The sequence below is a fragment of the Leucoraja erinacea genome, chromosome 5 (assembly GCF_028641065.1).
Source record: "Leucoraja erinacea ecotype New England chromosome 5, Leri_hhj_1, whole genome shotgun sequence".
NCBI classification, from domain to species: domain Eukaryota; kingdom Metazoa; phylum Chordata; class Chondrichthyes; order Rajiformes; family Rajidae; genus Leucoraja; species Leucoraja erinaceus.
The window spans coordinates 21,707,261-21,728,110 of NC_073381.1; the positions used below are offsets into that span (position 1 = coordinate 21,707,261).

A 20,850-nucleotide genomic window follows, 5' to 3' on the forward strand; every position below is an offset into this window, starting at 1 on the left:
GATGCCCAGCTGACCCAGAAATCTCACAGACGTTACCCTGGATGGTAATCAGCCTTTTTTTTTTTTAAATCAAAAAAATGTATTCAATTATTTAAATATTTACAAGACAATAAAACAAATCAGAACCCACCACCAAAATACAAGACAAACAAATATACTAAACGAACTACTATACAACTATGTTACAATCAGTGTCAAGGATGCATTCAACCTCCCCAGGTGCCCAGTGGTCGTGAAAATCTCCCAGGGCACCCGTGGACAGCACGTAATCCCTCTCTAACACCATCTGAGCATGGACGTAACTCTGGAAAAGGGGCTGGCACCTGTCTCGGGCAGAGCCCGCCTCCATCTGGCCCCGTGACGGGTTGCTCCAGCCAGGCCCAGGAGCAACCCAACCAGGACATCCTTGGCCCTACCCTGTCCCCTACGCACAGGGTGTCCAAAGATGAGGATGGTGTATGAGAAATGCAGCCAGAAGGCAAGGAACAGCCCCGTTCGATAGTGGAACAGGGGCTGCAGCCTCACTCACTCCATATACACATGGTAAATAGACTCTTCCAGCCCACAAAAGTGGTGGGCCGCTGGCGAGTCTGTGAACCACGAGAGAAACAGGTTGCAGAGGACTTCTCGGTGCAGTACCCTCCACCCCAAGTCCCCAATGTGGAGGGGGGAATCCCTGCGTAGAGGGACCCCCACTGGCCCTCTCACAACCAGAATGCAACATTGACCACCACTTAGCCTCCACTACCACCCCTGGCAGTTTGTTCCAGACACCCACCACAGTGTGATAAACTTGCCCTGCACATCTCCTTTAAACTTTTCCACTCTGTCCTGAAAGTTATGCCCTTCAGTCCTTGACATTTTCTGGGAAGAACCATGTCAACCCTATCTATGCCTCACATAATTTATATAATTCTATCAGGTCTCCCCCAACCACTGACGCTTCAGAGAAAACAATCCAAGTTTGTCCAAACTCTTTTCATAGCCAATGTCCTCAAATTCACGCTGCCTCAACAAGGCTACTAGCATAATTAAGGATGAGACATATTCTGGATGCTCTCTCTTCTCCCATCAGGCAAATGGTATAGAAATGTGAAAACATCCACCTCCAGGTTCGGGGACAATTTTTTTCCCAGCTATTACCTGGCAACTGAACCATCCTATCACCAACGAGAGTGCCATCCGGAGCTTCCATCTATCTCATTGGCGACCGTCAGACTATCTTTAATTGGAAGATTAATTGGAAGTCTGAAGAAGGGTTTCGGCCCAAAACGTTGCCTATTTCCTTCGCTCCATAGATGCTGCTGCACCCGCTGAGTTTCTCCAGCTTTTTTGTGTATCTTTAATTGGACTTTACTGGACTTTCCCTATATACTGGGTCTGTACACTGTGGGTGGTTTGAATTGTAATCAATCAGTCTTTCTGCTGACTGTATAGCAAGAAACAAAAAAGCTTTTCACTGTACACTGGATAATAAACTAATCTAAACTAAACAGGCAGCATTCCGGTAAACCTTTTCTGCACCCTTTCCAAAGTATTTACATCATCCATAACAAAAAATATCCACTACAAAAGCCTTTTGCTGTAAGTAGGTACATGGGACCAGAAACTAAACTGAACTGTACATCCTTCCTGTAATGGGGGGACCAGAACTGGACGCAATATTTTCATTATCTTTTTTGTGCAACTCTCGTCAACTTGCATCTTCATTTGCATCATCTTCATTTGCCTTTGGACAGGAGGGCATACTGCAACCTGATCGCTGTACATTGTGTCTCAGAGATGGGAGACACCTGCGGGATGTTACGTCACAAAGAACTAGTTTAGCTGGAAAGAGGCAATGTGGGTGGGGCACTATGTGGGAGCTGGATTCAGAGTGAATCCAGCCTTGAGGAAAATATCAGTTTAGATTTGTTTAGATATACAATGCGAAAATAGGCCCTTCAGCCCACCGAGTCTGTGATCCACGCACCCCAGCACTATCCTGTACTCGAGGGACAATTTACAATCTTCACCAAAGCCAATTAACCTAAAATCCTGTATGTCTGAAGTGTGCGAGGAAACCAGAGCACCCATGGAAAGCCCACTCGGTCACGGGGGAGAACATACAGACTCCGTACAGACAGCACCTATAGTCAGGACCGAACCTGTGTCTCTGGCACTGTACCTCTGCGCACCCTGCCACCCTAAGTATTGAGCAAAAATCTGATTTTGAAACATTGCATCTACAGTGTGCAGGAGCTGACTTTTCTCCTTTCAATGTGCTAGTGAAATACCTCCATAGCAGAGACATGGGCTTACTCACCACTCCAGAGGTAGGTGCCAGTGAGGGTTTTGGAAGGCAGAGGGGAATGCAGTCTAGGTGGACAATATTATTTTGTGTCTCTCATTAGCTGAAATTCCAGCAGCCTGCTTGCGTCAACCCTCAAATAGACCACTTGCTGACAAAACGTTCGGCAATAATTTGGACTCCAATCCAAATCTATTAGGGTTCTTAATTGTTAAATCAGAACAACACTGGGCAGACCATTGCTTATTGGAATTGGAGACAATATCACCCAGGCTGCTTTGGAATGTCCTTTATCCTTTCAGGACTGTATAAATGCAGGTTATTTTATTGTTTTTCACTTTCCTTTTTATATCATGTTGACCTTGCTGTTTCTTTGTCCAATTCTGAATGCCTGTTCTGCTGCATTCCCCTCCTTGGACCCAAGACAACCTTGTCCCTACCTTCTGCATTGGGTTATAGGGTTGATGAAGTTATGGGAAAGAAAGGCACATCTTTACCTGGAGTGTAACTAACTTAAACTTCTTACTGATTAGATCATATTACAAACATAGTGAATATCTATACATAACTAAAACTCTCATCTTGTGCTCTTCTGGTTTGTGTTGTCCTTACATTTGCGCAAAAATGGTACCCGATGGTGCCACGATTTTTCACCACCTTGCTCACCATTCTCCTGTGCTGCACATGCAACAAATTTTGTTCTGGTCGGTGGAATCTTACACAAGTTATTAAGGTTTAAAAATCATTAAAAAAAACCACAACGGGAACCTGTCAGCCACGCCTGCGCAGTTGGGGGCTATGCGTGAGTGGTGGAATATTGCGTTGGGGGACCAGGCCTCCCGTGTGACAATGGGACCCAACGGGTCCCACTTAGTCTAGTATATTTTAAACATGTTGCAATCTCTGCTTACTTCACCATTGACTACATCTACACTTCACACTACCCCTGAAAAGCAACCAATATAATCAAAGGCGAGTCCATGCCGGTCATTTCTTCTTCTCCCTGCTTCTGTTGGGCAGAAGTATGAAAGTATGACCAGACACAGGAACAGCTTCTAAACAGTCCACCCATAAGCCAGGGTACTATCCAATTCACCTCAACCCCATTGTGGGTATTGGCCTTTGGAACTGGAGTGTTATAAGCATGAGAAGTATATTCTGAGCTTTGCATATCCCACTTTGCTCCATCTATTGCCCTTGTGTTTGATTCAATTGTGTAAATGTATTGCATTACCGGATCTGATTGGAAAGCATGTAAAACAAAGGTTTTCACTGTACCTCAGTACACATGACAATAATAAACCTAAACCATAATTCACCCATGCTTTGAAAATTACTCTGCTTTGTGTAATTACTGCTGAGCTCAGATTATTTTCAATCACAGCCCAATCGTAACCACAACTTTATCAGAGCAGCCCTTTCTTGCCTTGTAATGACCCTGGCCTAAGAACTGGGGACAACACAGCAGTACAGCCACTGCCTCACAGTGCCAGAGACCAAGGGTTCTTCCCCAACACCTGGTCCTCCCTGTGTGGAGTTTGCACGTTCTCCTTGCGACCACATGGGATTGTGGGGAGAATAAAGCAGGGTTAGAATAGGAGCAGGGCGACTCAAAGTCCAGGACAATATGGAAACCAATGCATGTGCATGTAGGAACCTCCTTGTAATAATGTGTCATATGTATGAATGTCCTAGAGGTAATTCTATGCCATTGAGTGTGCAATAAGTCATAAAGATTGTGCTACATGATACAATTCCTAGGCCATTCTCTCTCATTCAGGAGTAATGTTTAATGGTATGTAATTCCGATACCTGTCGTGCATTCTTGATGAGTTTCCTCACTATCTCCTTGACCGTGGGCGAATCTTCTCTTGGTGGATGGAAATGTAACTCAACATTGGTTTGGGTCTCCAAGCATTTTACAACGTACGGCCATCCCATGTCTAAGTCGGGGACTTCTGTATCGGACTCAAGAGGCCAGTAAGTGCCAGAGGATGAGCCATCCGTATCTTCCTCGGAACTATTGATGCTTGTTTGAGCCAACTTCCTGGCATTGTCCTTGATGAAATAAAGTTCCTCCTCAGCCAGGAATGAGCTCAGCCCTTCTTTTGCCAGAAACTCCTCATAGCCAGAAATGTCTTCATCCACCAACTTGTCAATAGCCAAACGATACCACTCTTTATAGTGCGGCTCAACATAATCGTTAGATTTGTATTCGTCTCCCAGGGAAGAGATGTGGGAAGAGATGTGGGAAGATAAGTTCATGTTGGCAGATTTTCACGTGGAATACCCAGGGTTGATTCAGTGCACCTCCTGCGGGATGAAAAAATACAATTTTAGGATTCAGAATAACAGCAGAAAGTGCACACCAGAGAAGTCAATGGAAGCATCTTACAAGGACAAACCCTTACAGAATTCCTTATGAAAAGAAGTTTGCTCCAGCTTGACTTGAAACAAATTGAAATTAATAGACTGTATCTCACTCTACCCTGACTCTCAGTCTGAAGAACAATCTCGACCCGAAATGTCACCCATTCCTTCTATCCAGAGATGCTGCCTGTCCTGCTGAATTACTCCAGCATTTTATGTCTATCTGAAATGAATAGACTGTAGTTAGAAGCCAAATGATTTGAGATTTTAAAATATTGGTTGATTTTAAGTATTTAAGGATTTAAGGGGTACTTGTCAAAGCATGTTTGAAGCTTTCATGCTATTTACAGTGTACTTGGAGTTTCAGTGAAATACCATATCTATATACTTTTAAAACTGTGTATGGGTGTACGGCATTTTGCCTTTGATTAGTTACTCCGCAAAAACCAGACGCAAAAACGCCGACATTTTTACCATTTCGTTAGTGATTTTACTTTTACATTCACACATCCACTCCTTGGTCAATTATTTCCCCAGATTGAGTAAAATTGATCACAAAACTCAAACCCGCCCACTCCAACCCCCCGCTCGCTCAGAGCCGCCCATGCACTCAGCTGCCGCCCGGCTCTCCTCCACTGGTGGGAAGGGATAACACTGTGAGCTGGCATGGACTCAGTGGGCCAAATGGCTTCCTTCCATGTTGCAGGGACATATGAAAAATAATTATTTTAGGTAGCCAAGAGTACATTCAAAAACAAAGTGCTATTAGAATACAAGACGAGGAAATCTAGCCAGGTCACAGCTAAAATACTGTATAATTCTGCAACGGCATCAGAGAGGATGTAAAGGAGATTATCACCTAGACACAAAATGCTGGAGTAACACAATGTGCCAGGCAGCATCTCTGGGGAACATGGATAGGTGATGTTTTGGGTCGGAACCCTTATTCAGACCCAGGCTCTTTGGCCCACAAGGTCCATGCTGAACATGAAGCCAAGTTAAACTAATCTCCCTAATCCCTCAATTATCTGCATTTACCTGGGCCTTTCCAAAAGCCTCTTAAACACTGTCGTACCCACCTCCTCCACCACCCCTAGCAGCGCCTTCCACGCACACACCAGTCTCTGTAAAAAAACTTGTCCTGCACATATCTATTCATAGCAAAACGATTTGAATATAGGAGCAAGGAGGTTCTACTGCAGTTGTACAGGGTCTTGGTGAGACCACACATGGAGTATTGCGTACAGTTTTGGTCTCCTAATCTGAGGAAGGACATTCTTGCCATAGGAGGAGTACAGAGAAGGTTCACCAGACTGATTCCTGGGATGGCAGGACTTTCATATGAAGAAAGACTGGATAGACTTGGCTTGTACTCGTTAGAATTTAGAAGATTGAGGGGGGATCTTATAGAAACTTACAAAATTCTTAAGGGGTTGGACAGGCTAGATGCAGGAAGATTATTCCCGATGTTGGGGAAGTCCAGAACAAGGGGTCACATTTTAAGGATAAAGGGGAAATCTTTTATAACCGAGATGAGAAAAACATTTTTCACACAGAGAGTGGTGAATCTCTGGAATTTGCTGCCACAGAATATAGTTGAGGCCAGTTCATTGGCTATATTTAAGAGGGAGTTAGATGTGGCCCTTGTGGCTAAAGGGATCAGGGGGTATGGAGAGAAAGCAGGTACAGGATACCGAGTTGGATGATCAGCCATGATCATATTGATTGGCAGTGCAGGCTCGAAGGGCCGAATGGCCTACTCCTGCACCTATTTTCTATTTTTCTAAATGTTCCCCCTGGCCTTCTCATATTTGACATTTCTACCCTGGGAAAATGTTCCAACTGTCTACCCTGTCCATATCTCCTATAATTTTATATGCTTCTATCAGATCAGATTCAGATTCAATTTTAATTGTCATTGTCAGTGTACAGTACAGAGACTACGAAATGCATTGTCTCCTCATATCTCCTCATAACCTCTGGCAGTCCAATGCAAACTCTCTTTATCGGTAATGCCCTCCGGTGCTCCGGTTTCTTCCCATGTTCATGTTCATTTAAAATAAAAAGTTTTGTTTAATGATAAGGCATGGAAATAGGCCCTTCAACCCAGCGAGTGCACCACGATGGCTGCAGTCCTCTGCCATCCCAAGGACAAGTTGATTGGCATCCATCAATTACCAAGCAACACAGCAGGGTGAAAGGAAAATCAAGCCATGCTCATTTACAGTATAATTTGAATGGGGTGGCTGTAAAACAAAGTGTTTCCATCGCACCTCAGTAACAATAATCCAACACCAATATCAATCAGTGAGAAGTGAACAGGCTTGTGAAAAAAATGGTGTTATATAATTAGCTTGCGGCACAACTACAACAAGTCTTGGTGGAGTTTGCATGTTCTCCCTGTGACTGCGGGGGTTTCCTCCGGGAACTCTGATTTCCACCACATCTGTTCAGTATCCTCCTAGACCTGGTCAAGTTTAATTTACCCCCCCCCCCCCAAAAAAAAACAAACAACTTTCTGGGCCACAGAGCTCTACACATGGAGCAACAGAACTATGTCGAAACTATAAACACACATTAAAAGGAACATTTTCTGAATCGCCAGTTTCTCTATTATAGTTCAGTGATTCCAAACAGCCCTCTTCTAAACAACTTGACGGCAACACAGTGGCAACGTCCTAGTAAAGAGTGGCTTCAGTAGCGGCAAGAAAGGCTGAGATCCGACTAGGCGATCCAATCTACCTACTTGCACCGACGCGCTGTCTTATTTCCGCTAACGAGGTTAAAAAAAATAATTTTCCTTTAAACGAGTTTTCCTTAATCGCAGGGAGGTGGGAGAATTTAAGTCGCCGCGAGTTCCAGTGCAAAAGCGGCCGCGGCAGGTGGGAGATTTTGAAAAAGACAGTAATTGGGGGGTAGAGCGGAGTGGAGGCACAGGAAACTGCAGATGCGGGAATCTTGGGCAAAACACTGGAGTGCTGGAGTAACTCAACTGGCCGGCATCATCGATGGAGGGGTAAAAAAGGTCCCACCGTTGTATTTCCATTCCTTCCACAGATGCTGCCAGACCCGCTGTGTTCTTCCAGCACTGTGTTTGTGCCCGCTTCCAGCATGTGTAGTTTCTTGTATCTACTCCAGCGCTATGTTTTGTTTTAATCAGCATTGACTTACTTTGTAAACACAGGCCCGGCGATAACTGGGGAACCTTTGCCCGATTCCCCCTCCTTGGAGAACCTCGCTCTGCGGGTACTTTCTCTGTAGCACCTTCCAAAGTGAACGAGTGACTAACGAGGCGACGGGGGGAGGAAAGGTACTGGAGTTCTGGGCGTGGAAACCAGTTTCAACATGCAACTTGTGTGTTAACCCGTCTGGCACTTGAAGTCGAGCCAGGAGTTATGTAAAACCTGTTCCATTCTGTGCACCACCCTTTCGCTTCAATCGAGCCAAGGGCTGGGAAGCAAAGATCTTATGCTATAAGATCTTTGCTGGGAAGGATATTTTCCAAACCGACCCCTGTTAGCTGGAAATGCATTTTGCCGACAAAATCTACGGGGTGCTATTCCAGGTAATGTTTAACCAAGCAAATGTTTGATCACGTTTCGCTTCCCAGCCAATTAGTGAGTCAAGAGTGTTTAATTGTGATGATCTTTATCGTCCAGGGATCAATGATGCAGCAATTTATCAGACCTGTAAACACAATAGCACAGGTAATATACAACATTAATAGAAAATACCCCCCCCCCTTCACAATCCACAACCCTTCAAATCAGTCTTACCTACTTTGTTCCAAACATTCACCTATGCGTTCATAGCTTTCATTCCTACAATACAATACAATACAATACAATACAATTTATTTGTCATTTGAACCCCATTGAGGTTTAAACGAAATGTTGTTTCTGCGGTCATACACACAAGAAAGAACCAAGACACAACACAATTTACACAAACATCCATCACAGCGCATCTCCTCCTCGCTGTGATGGAAGGCAAAGACTTATCTCTCCCCTGCACTCCCCATTCCCCTCCCGATGTCAGAGTCAAAGCCCCTGGCGGGCGATGGTAATTGTCCCACGGCCATTAATGCCGCGCCGGGTGATGCAAGGCCACGCTCCGTGTCTTGTTGTTGGAGCCCCCGGCGGGTGCTAGCAAAGTCCCGCGGCCATTCCAAGCCGCGCGGGGTGATGATGTAAGGCCCTGCTCCAGGTAATCTTCAACCCCGCAATTCAGTCAGGTGAAGTCGCCGTTGCGGAAGCCCCGAAAAGCGGTCTCCCAGCAGGGACCCGCGGGCTCCCGGTGTTACTGTCCACCAGACCTGCGGTAAGCCTCCGAATCTCCGGGGTCAGGTCGCAGTCGAGCGCCACCACAGCTCCTCCCGCTCCGAACTCGGCCAGCTCCACGATGGTGAGTAGGTCCGCAGGCTCCGCGACTGGAGCCCCAGGTCATTCCTGCTGGAGGCCGCTCCACGGTGCTAGGCCCCAACGACAACGGAGACCCGACAGAGAAAAGGTCAGGTTCTCCATGCAGGGGATAGATTTTAAAAGTTTCCCCCACCCCCCGCACACATACCCACACACATACACAAAAAAATATAACAAAAACTACATTCAAACGAGACAAAAAATAATAAAAAGACAGACGGACTGCAGAGGCCGCTGCGACGTGAGTCGCGCCGCCCACTTTATTCCTTTATTCCTTGTAGCTTTTTCATACAGTTGCCCTCTTCCCTGACTCTTAGTCTGAAGAAGAATCACGACCAGAAACGTTGCCTATTCCTTGTCTCCAGAGATGCTGCCTGACCCGCTGAGTTATTCCAACATTTTGTGTATGTCTTCGGTTGTAAAGCAGCATCTGCAGATCCTTCCTTCGTATCTCGACCTGTCAGGTTTGTCCTGCCTCTCCCTAGTTTCTAGCTTTCCCCTCTCCCCAGTTTGGGAAGAAGGGTCCTGACCCGAAACATCACCTATCCATGTCCCCCAGTGATGCTGCCTGACCTGCTGAGTTACCAGCACTTTGCGCCCTTTTAAAAAATAAGTTATTTTAGTTTAGTTCAGAAATACAGCATAGAAGCAGGCCCTTCTGCCCACTCCGACCATGGATCACATTAGTTCACACTTAGAAACATAGAAACATAGAAATTAGGTGCAGGAGTAGGCCATTCGGCCCTTCGAGCCTGCACCGCCATTCAATATGATCATGGCTGATCATCCAACTCAGTATCCCGTACCTGCCTTCTCTCCATACCCCCTGATCCCCTTAGCCACAAGGGCCACATCTAACTCCCTCTTAAATATAGCCAATGAACTGGCCTCAACTACCCTCTGTGGCAGAGAGTTCCAGAGATTCACCACTCTCTGCGTGTAAAAAGTTCTTCTCATCTCGGTTTTAAAGGATTTCCCCTTTATCCTTAAGCTTGTTCTGTGTTACCTCACTTCATCAACTCCCTACACATTAGGGGCATTTTTTGTTACAGAGGATAATTAACCCACAAACTCGCACATCTTTGGGATATAAGAGGAAACCGGAGCACCCGGACGAAATCCACATGGTCTCAGAGAGAGCATGCAAATTCCACACAGACAGCATGCAAGGTCAGGATTGAACCCAGGCACGTCTCTGGTGCTGGGAGACAGCAGCTGTGCCCACTTTGCCAATATGTAGCCTAAATTGCACCATGCCCATCCCAAATTAATAACTGTAATGCTAGTGCAAAAACTGAAGTCCCTTGTGCAACCAAAGATAGTAATGTAAGTTGATAGTTGCTGAGATTAGTGTTCTGTAATGTTGAATCATCTGTTGTCGTATCTAATCGCTCCTTCCCATAGTCAAGAGCTGTAGCATTTCTATATATGGTTATATATACACCATTCCACCATTTCCAAGAACACAGTGAAAAATATGCTTGTGGGATATATTATTTTCTCTGCTCTAGCATCAAAACACACTCTGTATTTTCAAAACTGTACTCTTTTATCTTCTCATTTGCTCTACCTTTTGCCCTTGAGTTTGCCTTGATAGTATTTAGTTTAGTTTAGAGATACAGCATGGAAGCAGGCCCTTCAGCCCACCGAGTCTGTGTCGACCCACAATCCCCCATACATTAACACTATCCTACACACACAAGGAACAATATACAAATTTTACCAAAGCCAATTAGGCTACAAACCTGCACGTCTTTGGAGTGTGGGAGGAAACCGGAGCCCCCTTGGGAAGAAGGGAGAACAGGGAGAACGTAAAAACTCCGTACAGACAGCAGCCGTAGTCAGGATCGAACCTGGATCATTGGTGTTGTAAGGCAGCAGCTTTACTACTGCGCCACCGTGCCACCCTAATTTATGTAAAGTATTATGATTTGATTGCATAGCATGCAAAACAGAAAGCTTTTCACTGTAACTCAGTACACATGACAATAATAAATCTAAATCTAAAGTCATTATTTCAATTGGAAAAATAAAATTAGTCAGAACTTGTTTCAGTTCCCTAATGCATAATAGTTCAGTTCTTCAAAAAATAGGAGGGGTTCCCATTCATAATGTGGAATCTGCGGAATGCCTGGCTTATGGAAACTGCAACTGTTAACGTAATGATTCCGTGATATTGGACTCCACTCACTAGTTTTAGATATACAGACCAGCGATCCCCATACACTAGCACTATCCTACACACTAGCGACAATTTACAATCTTTACCAAAGCCAATTAACCTACAAACCTGTATGTCGTTAGAGTGTGGGAGGAACTGGAGCACCCGGAGAAAACCAACGTGGTCACGGGGAGAACGTACAAACTCTGTACAGACAGCATCCATTGTCAGGACCAAACCCGGGTCTCTGGCGCTGTTAGGCAGAGTTGCTGCATTAGAGCACCAGAGACTTGTGTTCGTTCCTGACTATGGTGCTGTCTGTATGAAGTGTATGTGTTCTCCCGGTGCTCTGGTTTCCCCGCACATTCCGAAGACCTGCAGGTTTGTAGGTTAATTGATTTTGGTAAAATTGCTCCTTGTGTGTCGGATGCGAAACTGGGATAACATATAACTAGTGTATGGGTGATTATTGGTCAGCGCGGACTTGGTGGGCCTGTTTCCATATAACCATATAACAATTACAGCACGGAAACAGGCCATCTCGGCCCTTCTAGTCCGTGCCGAACACTTATTCTATAAAGGTTTATCTTTAAACTAAAAAACTAAGCCAGCTGCACCACTGTGCTTTCCAGTAGTCCTTCAGTGAGAAAAAAACTCAATCATTTAGTGTCATCATTGTGAAACTAGATACCTTGTGTCATAAGATAGACACAAAGTGCTGGAATAACTCAGTGGGTCAAGCAGCACCTCTGGGGGAAAAGGACAGGTGACGTTTTGGGTCAGAACCCTTCTCCAGACCTGAAGAAGGGTTCCGAGCAGAAACATCACCCAACCTTTTTCTCCTGAGATGCTGCCTGACCCGCTGAGTTACTCAAGCACTTTGTGTCTATCGTGAGTATAAACCAGTATAAGCCAGTATATCGCCAGTATAAACCAGCACTTGCAGTTCCTTCCTGCATATCTTGGGGATGGAGGAGGACTGAAGTGCCTCACCCTGCTTGTGCGAGTGATAAATCTTTCTGCTTTGGAAAATCAAATTGGGCACAAAATGGTCCGTTTGGAGGGATTAGATTGCTTTCTGTTCCAGGCAAGAAACAACGTGTATTGAGTCTGAACCTGCTAATGATAGAATCATTGCAAAGGCGTGGCTACCACAGCCAGGTGCGAAAGTGGCTCCTCTTTTGCTGGGTGGAGTAAAGTAAGAAAATAAGTGAAGGGATAGCATGTTGTTCATTTGTATATTTTGTCACAACTGTCGGGCAGAGGTCATGCAAATAAAATTCCCATTCATAAGTGACATGAGCAGAATTAGGCCATTCGGCCTATTAATTCTACTCCACCATTCAATCATGGGTGACCAATCTCTCCCTCTCAACCCCATTCTCCTACCTTCTCCCTATAAACCCTGACACCCGTACTAATCAAGAATCTGTCAATCTTTGCCATAACAATATCTATTGACAGCCTCCACAGCCTTCTGTGGCAACAAATTCCATAGATTCACCACCCCCCCCCCCCGTCTAAATTAATTCCTCCTCATCTCCTTTTTAAAGGTATGTCCTTTTATTCTGAGACTATAGCTTCTGGACTTTCCCACTAGTGGAAACATCCTCTTTACATCCACTCTATCCCAACTATTAGGATACATTTTTTATGGCAATGTCAAATGTCAGAGGGGGCGCCGTCCTGTATGGTATGGCTGCCCAGCCTGCAGCTGTCTGTTTTTTCTCTCTGTTTTTTATTTTTAGTTAGTTGAGTTTTTTGTTCTGGAGTTCTAGCCTTTTTTATGTGGGGGGAGGGAGGGGAGGGGGGGGGGAAGGAGGAAACTGCTTTTCTAGGGTCCCTACCTGGTCGGAGAGGCGGCTTTTCTCCGGCCTGCACCGTCGACCCGTCCTCGCGGCCTACCAGTGGGCCTGGAGCGGCGTTTCCTGTCGGGGACCGTCCAGAACCTCGGCTTCGGCAGCAGCACAGCGCTGGAGCGCTATCGCAGAGCGGGCGATGCCCTACCCAGGTCACCGCGCTGGAACTCCAGTGAGCTGAGACCGCCGATGAAAACATCACGGAGCTGCGGGACTGTGGAGTGACCAGCTGTGGGTGGTAGCGCTGACTTTTCATCGGGAACCTGGGATCTCTCAGCAAGATCACCAGTTGTAGAGCTCCAACCGGCGCGGCCTTGTTGGCTTCAGAAGCCGCGGCCTCCAGTACGGAAGCGGCCGTTACAGGGTTCCCAAACCGCTGAAAGGACTCTCCCGACGCCGGAGCACCGTCACCCGGCGAGAACGGCCTGGAACATCGGGCCTCCGTGGAGGCAACTGTAGAGGCCTCAATAGGCCCGACTATGGGTGAACTGGGGATGGGGACTGGACATTGTGCCTTCCCTCATGGTGGGAGCCATTGTGGGGGGATGTTCTTTATGTTTAAATCTCTTATTAATGTTATGTCTGTATTCCTTCTTTATGTGCTGCAAAATGGCAAGAAGCATTTCACTACACCTAGAAACATAGAAACATAGAAATTAGGTGCAGGAGTAGGCCATTCGGCCCTTCGAGCCTGCACCGCCATTCAATATGATCATGGCTGATCATCCAACTCAGTATCCCGTACCTGCCTTCTCTCCATACCCTCTGATCCCCTTAGGCACAAGGGCCACATCTAACTCCCTCTTAAATATAGCCAATGAACTGGCCTCGACTACCCTCTGCTGCAGAGAGTTCCAGAGAATCACCACTCTCTGTGTGAAAAAACTTCTTCTCATCTCGGTTTTAAAGGATTTCCCCCTTATCCTTAAGCTGTGACCCCTTGTCCTGGACTTCCCCAACATCGGGAGCAATCTTCCTGCATCTAGCCTGTCCAACCCCTTAAGAATTTTGTAAGTTTCTATAAGATCCCCTCTCAATCTCCTAAATTCTAGAGAGTATAAACCAAGTCTATCCAGTCTTTCTTCATAAGACAGTCCTGACATCCCAGGAATCAGTCTGGTGAACCTTCTCTGCACTCCCTCTATGGCAATAATGTCCTTCCTCAGATTTGGAGACCAAAACTGTACGCAATACTCCAGGTGTGGTCTCACCAAGACCCTGTACAACTGCAGTAGAACCTCCCTGCTCCTATACTCAAATCCTTTTGCTATGTGACCAATAAAATAACCTTTGAACCTTTGAAACCTTTGAAATGACAATGTAACATCACAATTGAAAGACATATGCTGAATATACATAGCTGTGATATAATGGTACACAGCACAGCGGTGACATAGATGATAGAGCTGCTGCCTCACAACTCCAGAGGCCCAGCTTTAATCCTGACTTCAGGTACTGTCTGCATTGATTTGCATGTTCTCCTGTGACCGTGTGGGTTTCACCTTGTTGTTACGGTTTCCTCCCACATCCCAAAATGTGCAGTTTGATAGGCAAGTTGCCCACTGTGAATTGCCTGCAATGTGTAGATGGGTGCTAGAGTCTGGCGAAGCTCGGGGCAGGGCGATGAGAATCTGTGGAGATAAATAAATGCATGGCTGATGCTGAATGCAGACTGTGCACTGAAGGGCTTGATTCCGTTTGCTACCTATCCATGACTCTAAATTACAATAGTTATCCCCCTTTAATTTGATGTATCCTCTAGAATCCATTAATTTTAATACATAGAGTAATTGAGCTTTACAACGCAAAAACAGGCCCTTCGGCCCAACTCATCCATGCCAACCAAGTTGCCTAACTGTGTTAGTCCAACATGCCTGTGCTCCTATAGCCCCATAGCCCATCAAACCTAACATAATATCCTATCCTCTATACACAAGACCTCATATGCCGCTTGGGTAGCTTACAACACGCAGTGCAAAGCTTTGATTTGAACATTAGTTAATCAAATGACACATGAAGCCAATCAAGCCAAACCACAATAAGTGGAGCGAAGGGAAAGATACCGAATGCAGAATAACGTTCTCAGCATTGTACCACAGCAGTTCCAGGAACAAAGTCCAATGTCCACAATGAGGCAGAGGAGATTCAGATTGTACCCTAGCTTATGGAAGGACTGCTCAAAAGCCTGATAACAGAGGGGAAGAAGCTGTGTTGGAAGGAACTGCAGATGCTGGTTTAAACCAAAGATAGACACAAAATGCTGTAGTAACTCAGCGAGACAGGCGGCATTTCCAGAGAGAAGGAATGCGTTATCCGAAGAAAGGTCTCGACCCGAACCGTCACCCATTCCTTCTCTCGAGAGATCTGTCTCGCTGAGTTACTCCAGCATTTTGTGTCTATCTTTGTGAAGAAGCTATCCCGGAAAGAAGAGGTCTTTCATCACATTGGCTGCTTTCTAGGGGTGGAAGATTGCAACCTTCACGTGGTCTGCCCTGTTTCGACAAAAGCAATCAACCTGGCTTTCACAATCAAATAAGATCAAATGGAACAAGTTGTCCTACAACTTTAGGCTGTGTACGCCATACGCAAGAAGAAGAAGAAGACGGCTGCTTTCTCAAGACAGCATGAAGTGTTGTGGAGTGTTTGTTTTCTCACCTTGTACCACAGTGAAAATATATGCAACCACAATGCATATGTAATTTCATAAACCTTCTTCTTATCCAGCAATGTACTTTGCACAATGCTACAATACTACAACAACACAATACTTACCAACACAATACAGACATGCAAAAGACCTTGCTTCAAACAGGCGCACAGAACGTCACAGTTGAAAACAGGAAAATTATGTTCACTCACTAAGGCTGGCATGCTTCCAGAAGCCTCAGAGACATCATTAATTAACCACTAAGTGACCTAAAGTACTTGTAGGTCATTTCTTGAACTAGGATTTATTGACATAGGACACCTTCCCTTAAGAACAATTGAGCTGAGGATTTTTGAAAGTATGATTGTAATTCACAAATATTTCATCTGTAATTGAAGTCAACCATTGACTGAATGATCCATGCACTATTATAAGTTTAGTTTAGTTTAGAGATACAGCGTGGAAACAGGCCCTTTGGCCCACCCGAGTCCACACTGACCAGTGATTCCCAGTTCACTAGTACTATCCTATACAATAGGGACAATTGTTACAGAAGCCAATTAACCTACAATCCCAGATGTTTTTGGAATGTGGAAGGAAGCCGGAGCACCTGGAGAAAACCCACACAGTCCCAGGGAGAATGTACAAACTCAGTAGAGAGGCCAGCCATAGTCTCAAAGCAGGGTCTCTGGTGCTGTAAGGCAGCCGCTCTACCTCTGCACCACCGTGCCGTCCATTAAAAGAAACACTTTTCTGTGAAACATAATTTGTAACTAAAATAACATTTTTTTCTCCAATAAGGATGAGAGAATTTAAAAACAATTATTATAGTGATGACATTGGCTCTGTACAGAGTAGGCTACCCAGTACAGATGACCTCTGCTCAACACCATCTTTTCCTCTGTTATCAGGCTACTGAACAGTCCTTCCATAAGCTAGGTTACTGTTCAATTCACTTAGTCTATTGGACTTGAACTTGGACAGGCATTGGACTCAGTCTAAATAACTGATGTGATACAACACTGAGAACTATATTCTGTTCTTCCCCTTTGCTCCATCTATTGCATTTGAGTTTGAACTTTATCTATTTTTCAGCGTATCTGATTTGTTTGGATAGAATGCAAAACAAAGCTTTTCTCTGTCCTCGGTACATTACATTAACAAACCTATGCCTAATAAAGTAGTATTCTTAAACAGCACTAATGACAGTCAACTCTGCCTCTAAATGTAGGCACATTCAAGATTCAAGATTCAAGATTCAATTTAATTGTCATTTGGACACCTTGAGGTCCAAACGAAATGCCGTTTCTGCAGCCATACATTACAAACAAATAGACCCAAGACACAACATAATTTACATAAACATCCATCACATCGTTGTGATGGAAGGCCAAAAAAACTTATCTCTCCACTGCACTCTCCCCCCCCCCCGATGTCAGAGTCAAAGTCAAAGCCCCCGGCTGGCGATGGCGATTTTCCCGCGGCCATTAAAGCCACGCCGGGTGGTGCGAGGTCGCACACCGGGTCTTGGTGTTAGAGCCCCCGGCATGCGCTCGCAGAGTCCCGCGGCCATTCCAAGCCGCGCGGGGCAGTGCTGTAAGGCCCCGCTCCAGGAGCTCTTTGACCCCGCAACTCGGGCGGGAGAAGTCGCCGTTGCGAGAGCCCTGAAAAGCGGTCTCCCTCCAGGGACCCGCGGGCTCCCGGTGCCGCCGTCCGCCAGACCCGCAGTTTCAGCCTCCGAATCTCCGGAGGTCGGGCCGCAGCAGCAGCAGCGCTCCTCCACTGCTCCACCCGCTCCGGACTCGGCCAGCTCCGCGACGGTGAGGTGAGTCGTCGGCACCAGAGTCCCCGGTCTTCTCCTGTTGGAGGCCGCTCCTCGTTGCAGCCCCAACGATAACGGAGACCCGACAAGAAAAGGTCGGGTCTCCCATGCAGGGAGAGATTTAAAAGTTACCCCCCCCCCACACACACACCCCAACAAAAAATAACAAAAACTACACAGAAACATAGACAAAAAATAATAAAAACGCGGACGGGCTGCAGAGGCCGCTGCTGACGAGAGTCGCACCGCCTACCGATTGCTGGTTTATAAAAAACGACAAGTGCTGGAGTAACTTATAGGATCACGTAGCATCTCTGAAGGTATTGGGTCGGGATATTTCTTCAGATAGGGAAGAAGGTGTCTCAAGGTGAAGTGTCACCTATCCATGTTCTCCAGATATGCTGCCTGACCCGCTCAGTTACTTCAGCGCTTTATGTTTTTTTTTAAAATCTACATTAATAACTATTTAAATGCACAAAGGAACAAAATGCTCAGAGGAAAATATACAATTCAATAGGATGTAGACAATTTGGGGTAGACGAATCCTAAATTATACTTAATTCCACAGCTTCTGCTGAGCTCAGATGCTGTCTGTGTGGAGTTTGCACGTTCTCCCTATGATCTTGTGGATTTCCTCTGGTTGCTCCTGATTCCTCCCACACTCCAAAGACATGGAGGTTTGTAGATTAATTGGCTTCTGTAAATTATAAGTCGTCCCTAGTGTGTAGGGTAGTGCTTGTCGGCGTGGATTAGTTGAGCTCAAGGGCTTGTTTCCACAATGTGTGCCCAAAGTCTCATGATGTGCGCATGTCATGTTTAATGTCATTACTGTCATTGTTTTGATACTTTGATATCCTCACAAAACCACTTGCAGTTTCATGGTATCTTTTATGTTGAAAACTTTATAAAATTCCCCAAGATTTCCAAAGAGGAGAATGGAAATAACTAATCATTGCATTAATTTTAAAGAAGCTTCTTAAAAAAGAAATAGAGATAGAAATAGTAAGTAAGTAAGTAAGTAAGTTTATTGGCCTTGTATTCACATACAAGGAATTTGCCTTGGTGCTCCGCCCACAAGTAACAACATGACATACAGTGACGAATGACTCAGAAAACACTAAACATTAATAATAATAAAACATTAATGATAAAACACCATTGATCAAGTATGTGAACCAACAAAATACCAGATCAAAGGGAGGCTACAGATTTTTGGCTGTTGAGTAGGGCAACTACTTGTGGATAAAAACTGTTTTTATGTCTGGCTGTGGCAGCTTTGACAGTCCGGAGTCGCCTTCCAGAGGGAAGTGATTCAAAGATATTGTGGCCAGGGTGAGAGGGGTCAGAGATGATCTTGCCCGCTCGCTTCCATGAGCAGTGTACAGTTCATCAATGGAAGGAAGGTTGCAGCCAATAACCTTCTCTGCTGATCGGACGATTCGCTGCAGCCTCCAGGTGTTATGCTTGGTGGCTGAGCCAAACCAGATGATGATGGAGAAAGTGAGGACAGACTCTACGATGGCCGTGTAGAATTGGACCATCATTGCCTGTGACAGATTGTGCTTCCTCAGCTGCCGTAGGAAGTACATCCATCCTCTGTTGTGCCTTTTTGACGATGGTAGCCCCCCACTTAAGGTCCTTGGAGATGATGGTTCCCAGGAACTTAAAAGACTCCACAGATGTGACTGTGGTGTTGTTGATGGTGAGTAGGGTGAGGGGAGGGGGAGCTCTCCTAAAGCCTACAATCAATTCCACCGTCTTAAGAGCATCGAGCTCTAGGTTGTTGCGATGGCACCAGGATGCCAGTTGTGACAATTCCTGTCTGTAGGCAGATTCCTCCCCATCCTGGATTAGTCCAATCAGGGTTGTGTCATCCGCAAACTTGAGAAGCTTGACAGAGGTGTCTGCGGAGGTGCAGTCATTGGTGTAGAGAGAATAGAGGAGAGGAGAGAGTACGCAGCCTTGCGGTGCTCCTATGCTGAGCGTTTGCGGGTCCGAGATGTGCTTTTCCAGCCTCACATGCTGCTTCCTGTCTGTCAGGAAGCTGGTGATCCACCGACAGAGGGGTTCAGGCACAGTCAACTCAGAAAGTTTGGAGTGTAGCAGCTCTGGCACAATGGTGTTGAATGCACAACTAAAATCAACAAACAGGATCCTCGCATAGGTGCCCTGGTGGTCTAGGTGCTGTAGGATGAAGTGCAGGCCCAGGTTGACTGCATCATCCACAGACCTATTGGCCCGATATGCAAACTGCAGAGGGTCCAGCAGGGAGTTTGTGGTATTTTTCAGCTTAGCCATCACAAGCCTTTCGAGTCTCTTAATGACTACAGAGGTCAGTGTGACAGGCCTGTAGCCATTAAGACAAGTAATCCTTGCCTTTTGGTACAGGGACAATAGTGGATACTTTGAAGCAGGCAGGGACAGTACATGTTTGCAGGGACTGGTTAAAAATGTCTGTATGTACCGGTGCCAGTTGTTTGGCACAGAGCTTACAAGTAGAGGGGGAAACATTGTCACGTCCTAGAGATTTCTGGCTTTTTTGTCCTCTGAACAGCCTCTTCACCTCCTCTATTTTTATTGTTGATGATGGAAAAGTGATGTTTTGCAACTAGGAGGGTGTGGTTGATTGGGTGTGAAGTAGTGATTGGAGGGGGGTGGGTGTAGAAGGGCCCAGTTTTGCAGAATGAGGTCAGGCTGTGAGTGGAGTGGGAAATGGTCCAGTCTTTTCATACTGGAGTCTTGCCTTAAGTATGTGTGAAGTGGTGAATGGGAAGGATAGGGTGCAGGGTTCATTCTTTGTAGACTGGGGTCTGGCTGTGTTGGTTGGGGGAGGACAGAAGGGGGTACCAGGGTTATGTTTCTGATTTTCAAACCTGCAGTAAAACTCATTCAGGTCGTTGGTCAGCTGACGATTGTCCAAAGAGCGGGGGGCTTTCCTCTTGTAGCTGGTAAATTCATGCAAGCCCTTCCAAACTGAAGAAGAGTCACTAGCTGAGAACTTGCTCCTCAACTATTCAGAGTACCTTTCCTTGGCAGCTCTGATTCCTCTTCTCAGCTTGTACTTGGCCCTCCTGTAGAGGTCTGCATCTTTGTAGGGTTTTCACAGACGACACAAACGAACAAACACATACAAAACAGCAAGGAGCAGTGCCCCGTGGCTGCCTTTGTCGGCGCCAGCAGCAGCTACACTGCAAGCAGCTGCACAAAAGAGCAAAAGCAAATAGACACAAAATGCTGGAGTAATTCAGCGGGACAGGCAGCATCACTGGATAGTAGGAAT

At 45.8% G+C, this 20,850-nt stretch overlaps 1 protein-coding gene across 1 annotated transcript in view; it reads right to left on the reverse strand.

Annotated features, from left to right (window-relative positions):
* The window catches only part of fam83b (family with sequence similarity 83 member B), a 31,836-nt gene extending 22,654 nt beyond the window's left edge, over positions 1-9,182 (reverse strand). The window contains exons 1-2 of the mRNA XM_055635224.1: positions 7,832-9,182; positions 4,103-4,603 (exon numbers count right to left, since the gene is read on the reverse strand). Coding sequence (XP_055491199.1) covers positions 4,103-4,555 — 453 coding nt within the window. The 5' untranslated portion in view covers positions 4,556-4,603; positions 7,832-9,182. The remainder of the gene's footprint in view (positions 1-4,102; positions 4,604-7,831) is intronic.
* Positions 9,183-20,850: the final 11,668 nt, after the last annotated feature.